This window comes from Gracilinanus agilis, unplaced genomic scaffold (assembly GCF_016433145.1).
Source record: "Gracilinanus agilis isolate LMUSP501 unplaced genomic scaffold, AgileGrace unplaced_scaffold34339, whole genome shotgun sequence".
NCBI lineage: Eukaryota > Metazoa > Chordata > Mammalia > Didelphimorphia > Didelphidae > Gracilinanus > Gracilinanus agilis.
This window is the reverse complement of record NW_025367289.1, coordinates 1-7,097: the sequence shown is the minus strand read 5'-3', so window position 1 is coordinate 7,097 and position 7,097 is coordinate 1. Positions and strand designations below refer to the sequence as shown.

General features: G+C 47.9%; 1 protein-coding gene across 1 annotated transcript; it reads right to left on the bottom strand.

Moving 5' to 3' along the window:
- Nucleotides 1-455: 455 nt before the first annotated feature.
- Nucleotides 456-6,873, bottom strand: GNG12 (G protein subunit gamma 12). The gene is made up of 2 exons (XM_044683774.1): nucleotides 6,743-6,873; nucleotides 456-5,605 (listed from the first exon to the last, which is right to left on the bottom strand). Exons 1-2 carry the CDS (start codon nucleotides 6,833-6,835, stop codon nucleotides 5,480-5,482), a joined length of 219 nt encoding a protein of 72 aa, XP_044539709.1. The 5' UTR covers nucleotides 6,836-6,873; the 3' UTR covers nucleotides 456-5,479.
- Nucleotides 6,874-7,097: the final 224 nt, after the last annotated feature.

Here is a 7,097-nt window from a genome sequence, read left to right as displayed (position 1 = left end):
TTTATAGATAAAGAAATGGAGGCTCAAAAGTAAAATGAGTAGAGCTGGGATTTGAACCCGGGTCCTCTGACTCCCATCAGAATGGGTGGCTTGTGGGCAATCGGTGCTTCTCCCCCCATGGCTCCCAGAATGAAGGAATGGGGGAGGAGTTCTTTGCTGCCTGGAATCACCTTCTTCCCGAGGATGGGAGCAGGGAGAGAGGATCTGAGGCAGGGCAGCAGGGGAACGAGGACTCTGGGGTTTGGGGCTGGCCCTTTGGCTAGGAGGGGCGCCCGGGGAAGGGGGTGGGGGGATGCCCCCTCCGAACATCAGCGCCCTCGGATAAAGTCCCATCAGCCCCGGCGGCGTGACGGCCACCAGCCAAACGGACTTGGGCCCGGGGAGGCGGCGGTGGCGGGGGGACCCCTTCTTCCACGACGCTCCCGGCGAACAGAAGGAGACAAGCGGAGGCAGACTCAGTATAGAAAGCCATGATGTTTTTAATTCATTTGATTTGTATCCGTGCTATTGAACATATGAGCTGGGAAAGAAATGCTTCCATCTTTTACAGTCTTTCAAACGATGATCACAGTGTCAAGGTTAACTACAACACAGAACACACAGGTAGCCAAAGAAGGTTGTTCTAAGACAGCTAGGGCGGAATCGCCTGGAAATCCAAGGCAGATTGCCAGGGACACCCAAAGGACACGGGGAGGGAGTTACATGAACAATACAAAGAACATCGAGAAAGTCACCGAGTTCATCAAATCGGGAGAAAACAAAACACCGTCATCACCACGCGAGGAAGGGACGAGGGTAGTTTTTCCAATTGTGGGAAAAGAATCCAAGAACAAACACTCTCAAAGGCTGTTAGCTCGGGACACATGAGAGAAGGAGCAACATCGAGATATCGGAGACAGCAATTCCTACAGCACTAAGATGGTGGGGGAAGGAAGGATCATTGGACAATGGAGTGTTCCAGTTGGAATGACCGGAAGTCATCTGGTTCAACTGTCATCGCTTCGACCAGGAAACTAAGGAAGGGCAAGAGCAGGAAAGTGGGTCGCCCAAAGGTGGGCAGTCCCAGGTCAATATTCCTTCCATTACAAGAAACTTTTGGAACTCCAGTACATGGACAGTACCGGAAAACAGCATTTCAGGGAACGTCCAGGGGAGGGTAGCCGAGATATTTATCTTTGAGTTTGGGTATTCTGAGGATGGACCAAAGGACCTTGGGTTGGAGAAGAGAAGACCCGGGAAGGATCAGAGTTTAGATTGACTTGGTTTGGCCCTAGAGGGCAAGGAAAGAAATAATAATTTTGGATGCAAATAGGCCGATTGAGGTCTGAGGTCGGGAAAGTCTTCCAAACAATTATACCATCTAGAAGGAGAATGGTCTGCCTTGCAAGTCAGTGGGTTCTGCCCCCCTGAAGGTCTTCAAGCGACGTCTAGATGACCACTTAGCTATCGGGGATGGCGTCCGGCCGGAAGGGTTGGACGAGACGCCCCCAGGGTCATTGCCAACTTTGGGATTTGGTGATTTGGAGAAGGGGATCCCTTCCCTCATTTCTGTACCACTGCCAATAAAGTGGGAACGGTGGATCTCCATCTCCGTTTCCTCATGAGGATTCTAATTCGATTTCTTAGAAATCGATCTGCCCCATTGGATGGTCATTTTTTGGGTTGGGGGGCGGGTAGACAGCGGGGAATTTGTTTCCTCAGCCTGGGCGTCTTTTCAAATGCAGACTTAAAACGGAAAATCGGTTTGGGGGAGCCAGATCGCTAATGCCATTTTTCCTAAGTTAGCTAAAAGAGAACTGAGAAGACAGCTTAACACATCCTCCACTGTTTGTTAGTCTAGCCTCGGCCTCAGATTTCAAGATGCCTCTGCATTTCCCTAAGCCTTTAGGTGTCTGTTAAAACATCTGCACATTTATATACACTAAAGTATTGGTATACATTTTTTCTCCTGGTGGTTGACCGATGAAAAAAGTATAAAAATTGTCTCCGTTGGGCTGAAAGCAAACACCAGACCTTTTCTGGAAAAGGCGAATATGGCACTTTCGATTTTGATTAGCCCAGGGAATGTTTGAACCAGATTCACAGGAAAAAGGAGCAGCGAGCAGAAACTACGTAGTATTGGGTAGAACTGATTATCTGGTACAGAAAAGCTTTCCCCCGATCAAAAGGTGTTTCTGTAAAAGATTTTGGGACCAGTAAGTTCGATTTTGTATGTGGTCACGGCACGGAGACCTCGAGATGAAATAAAAACTGTACGGACGGGCTGGAAAAATGGAGGGATGGGGAGGAACCAAGAAAAACAGCCTATTGCAAAACTACCGTCAAAGTACATACACTGAACCCACGTTGTAGGAACTTCTGCGGGAATAAAGGCAGAGGGACACAGTTTATATATATACACGGATGTGGATGGGTAGCTCTATGGACATTTCAGTGGTAGCTGAAAAAATTTCTACACCCAGGCACGTGCCCCAAATCATCAGAGCAGCTGCTACCAGAGCCCCGAACCTTACACGGGGAATCAAGCCGGTTAAATAAAAGTGACTTCTGTACTTCTGTTTAACATATACATATATATTATCTTTTCTCTCGTATAATCTTTTGGGTTCTAGGTACATCAACACTCTGTTTCTCACTCTGTCTTGGTCCAGAAGCCAAAGTTCTAGACTTGGGGCCATTTTGCTTTCACTGCTGGTTGGGGAGGATTTCCCACATTTGAAGGCCTCTGATGGTCTCTAACAGGCCAGTGGAAGGAACAGCTGGACCAGGGCAGAGGGGCCGTGCCTCGGCATTTACTAGAAATAAGGGAGCTGGGCTGTATAAAAGGGTCTGTTTAACACTACCGAATAAAGGGCGACTGCCCGAAATGGCGACCCTATGAAGTCAAGCGTATTCCAGTTAACTGCCTTAAGATATTTTTCCAACAAGCTGCGTTCTACGTGATTAATGACACGTGGCTAAAAATCAGAATGGAAAAGACAGATGAATATTTTGAAATGGTCATTAGAAAAATAGAATCATTGAAAAAAAGGATGCGAGTGTGAGGAGGCAGCCGGGACGTCGGGAACGTTGTTTGTCATCGATGTCTCCGAGTTAACGTTTCGGAAGGGCGGGGCGACATTTCTGCTTTGAACATAGGGGAGTCGAGGTCTGTCTTTCACTCGGGGAGGGGACAAATGCCAGCCCTGAACAGCAGTTTACAAATCAATTGGGAAGAGTAAGGGGGAAGCCCAGCCACGGAAGGGCAAGGACTCGCCCCCTCGGAAATAGGAGCCACAGAGAAAAGAAGAGGAGAATCTATCTGGTGGCCACTAGGGATACCGAGTTGAATGGTTTTTTCCCCAAGGCATCACAAGACCCGAAACAGAAACAAAAAGATCTCCAAAGGGGGAGGGGGGGGCATCTTCAAGAATGGCATGCAGGATCTATGAGAAGAAGCTCTGGAGAGAATTCCCGTGGATGCTTCTTTTTGCAGAGATTTTTTGGCAACTTTGATTTGTAATGAACATCCCTAAGGACTCAAATTTCTAGAACGCCTCCAAGTCTCCCCACAGTGACCCTGGGAGGGGACAGTGTCGGCGTCAGCATCCCCATTTTACAGATGAGGGCACTGGGGTTAATAAATGGAAGTGGAGTAATTTTAATTCGAAAACGTCTAGTGTGGTCAGTTTAAGTTCTGTGTCTGTCAGAAAAAAGGCCCCTCTTGACCAGATTATGGACCCGTCTAAATTCAGCAGTAAAACCTATGAAAAGGGATGGTGGCTATGGAATAACCTAGAGGGGGAGTGAGAAGATGAGTTCTTTTTTAGGTTCTATTGCACTGCCCATTCTTGCTTCCAAGAAGAGGCTGGACAGGGTAGGCTGGCTGGTGACGGGCTAAGAAGTGGAACATCCCCAAGCATCCTGGACCTTTTTGGCTCCTTCTGGACAAATGTCCTCACCCACCTATCGACCTGGGATTGGGCGAGAGGATGAAGCAAACCCCTCTGCGAGGTGAGATTTGGGCAAGGAGGGCAAGTTGGAGGAGGAGGAGGGGGAAAGAAGAGGGGCTGCCCCCAATCTAGCAGGCTAGAATAGATATTCCCTTCTCTGTGGAGAGAACCAGGCTCTCTTCATGGAAGCTCCCTCTTCTCGTCATCTCCTGATCATACTTTTTCTGCTTGGCTGTGGAGGGCTGAATTCAAAGGCAAATTTAGGTCTGAGGTTCGGAGAGATCTCCTAACCCTCAGAGTAACCCCGAAGGGGAATGGGCTGCCTTGGGCGGCAGCGAGTTCACCTCTCCTGGAGGTCTTAAACGGAGGGTAGATGGCCGTAACGGGGTTCTTTTTCAGGTATGGGGGGGATTAGATCAGGGATTCTTGACTAGCATTTTTGGGGGGATATTCTGATAGCTGGAATTGGGGATCACTGGTTTCCTCTTAAGTATTTTATTTTATGTATTAAAAAAGAATTCTTCTGAGAAGGCGTCCGGAGTTTTCACTCGCCTGGATGGATGGCCGCTCGTCAGGAGGGAGGCTACAAAGAGGCACGGGGTGGACTACGATCCAGGTCGGGGATTTTGTGTGATTCTGTATCCTGACTGTGCGGAGACCATAAAAGCAAAGGGGGCCCTCACAGCGTAGCACCTCAAATTACAAGAGGGTTTTTGTTTTGCTCTCTCTTAAATTGGCACCGTTTGTATTTAGGCCGTGAGGACCAGAGAAGCAAACGAAAGGGAGAGATGACGATGAGGATAAAATGACTCGAATTTGGTATCGTGAGAACGACTCGGGGGGGCGGGCCGCCCTTTGAACCCAGAAGTCATTGGCAAATGCAGTTGTGGCCGCTTTGCGCACAACTGGAAACAGAGGCAGAATTCGAGGGAGTGGGCTAGCGTGCAGGGGGGGCTGCGGTAGACCGGGAAAGACGTTTTCGAACTAGAAAAGATGCACTTTGAAATGTATATATACAAAATCATATATACACGCCAAACACATGCGTCACTTGTATAGTGTATGTTGAGAGGCACCAACCAGATTAAGGATGCTGAGAAGTTAAGCATTTTAGAGATTGGATTTGCCGAGGGCCCCGGGGCTTCACGGGCCTGGCGGATCTGGAAAGAGGAGGAGGCAACTTTGGTCTTCCCTCAAATCAAAAAAATAGAGCACGGGCCAGGAATTGACATAGAAACCAACCCAAACCAGCATTCCTTCAGCGTGAAGCCAACCCAAGAGAATAACCACCTTGAATCATTTCAACTGGAAACCAAGAATAAGTCGACGACTCTCATTCATGTCATAAAGGGTACACTCTAAAGAGAGGGAGACTTTAAAACAAAGGCTTTAAAACTCATTGGGGGGGGGGGTTGTTTTTTTTTTTTTTTTACAAGTTAAAAGCATTTTCGTTTTTTAGCAGTGGTTACCAAGTGAGCGGAAGGTACGTTTCTTCATGGAGCTGCTTAGATCATGGAGGGGCGGCACCCATGGGGCTCCCCAACCCACTATAATATGATGCAAGTTTTTTTATCCTTGAAGGGATTTTCTGAAGTCGGGATTCCCATGAGCAAAGGGTCACCCCTGGCATGTTCCTCGCAGTAGGACATGAGATCCGCAGAGGCCTTGGAAACCTGGAGTAAAAATGAACCAAAGAGAAGGGGAGGGGGGCGGGAAGAAACTTTTATTAAAAAAAAAAAAAAAAGCTCTATTTCCAAACTTGTAAAACACGTATGAATCAGTGGCAGGCTATGTCTTGGTTTCTACTAAATAAAAGACAAAATCGAGGCTGGTATGTGGGACAGAGTTCAAAAACTGAATGAAGGTCTTGGGCTCAGAGCCAAGACACCGAGTACAGGGCAGAGTACAGAATCTTCTGAATTCGTCCCTAAAGACAATGGGGGTGGGGATGGCGAAGGGCGGAAGATCAGGGAAAAAAGACAGGTTGGATGCCGAATCAAAGACATCACTGTCTCTGAAGACCTTGCTGTGAACAAACCAGCCTACCTTGGGCTTTGGCTCCAAGGCTTAGCCTCACAAATTCTCAGATGGATCAGTGGCCTCCTGAGAGAGTAACAGGATGGTGGGAGTGTGGACTTGGTCAAATAAACAGGCCGGGGAAATCTGTTCTTTAGAGACCACTATGATTTTTAGGCAAGAGTATTTGTTTTAAACCTTTATCTTCTATAGCCTTTGGACTCCTTAAGATTCCTCCTCCCCCCACCACTTTCTGTCTCCCCTTCAGAAGTGATGGGGAAGCCCAGTGAGGAAAGAGAAGGGGTTGGAGGGCTGAGCCTAGAGTCAGGAATACCTGAGTTCAAATCCAGCCTCAGACACTTACTAGTTGTATGACTCTGGACAAGTCACTTGACCCTGTTTGCCTCAGGTTCCTTACCTGTATAATGAGCTGCAGAAGGAAATGACAAACCCCTTCCACATCTCTGCCACGAAAACCCCAAATGGCCCAACAAAAAGTTGGCCATGGATGAAATGCCTGAAGAACAACTAGCTTTTCTAGAACGCCCAACTGAAGATGGCAAACTAGAGGTAATGAATGAGACCATTAAAGATCCCTTTCCCCGAGGGCTCCCCTGTGGGGGCTTCTTCCAGGCGGGATGTACCTTTGCTGGCACAGAAAAATGTGTGTGTGGGGGGGAGAGCTGCCATTCATCTTCCCTCTCTGGGCCTCAGGCAAAATTCTAGGATTGCCCTATAGGTGGGCAGAGAGGCTAGTGAAGTTTCCCACACTGGCCAAATGGGAAGATGCTTACCTTGATCCTCTCTATGGATGCTTCTAATCTCAGCTGCTGGACAGTCCGCCGGGCCTGAGCCACGCTATTGGTGTTGGTCGTTTTGCTCGACATCTTCAATCAGTTTCCGGATCAGACCTGAAAAGAGACATTTTTGTTTTTAAAGCGAGTGACATTCTCTCTTTAAAATGTCAGCAGAGCCATACCATTGCTGGGTTTGTACCCCAAAGAGATCATAGATAAACAGACTTGTACGAAAATATTAATAGCTGCACTTTTTGTAGTGGCAAAAAACTGGAAAAGGCGGGGATGTCCTTCAATTGGGGAATGGCTGAACAAACTGTGGTATATGCGGGTGATGGAATACTATTGTGCT

What these genes read in the sequence shown, in the direction of transcription:
- GNG12 (XM_044683774.1), bottom strand. Translation starts at nt 6,835, where the DNA reads ATGTCGAGCAAAACGACCAACACCAATAGCGTGGCTCAGGCCCGGCGG. An exon ending in CATCCATAGAGAGGATCAAG is followed by an intron (nt 5,606 to 6,742) that starts GTAAGCATCTTC and finishes TTTTTACTCCAG; the next exon opens with GTTTCCAAGGCCTCTGCGGA.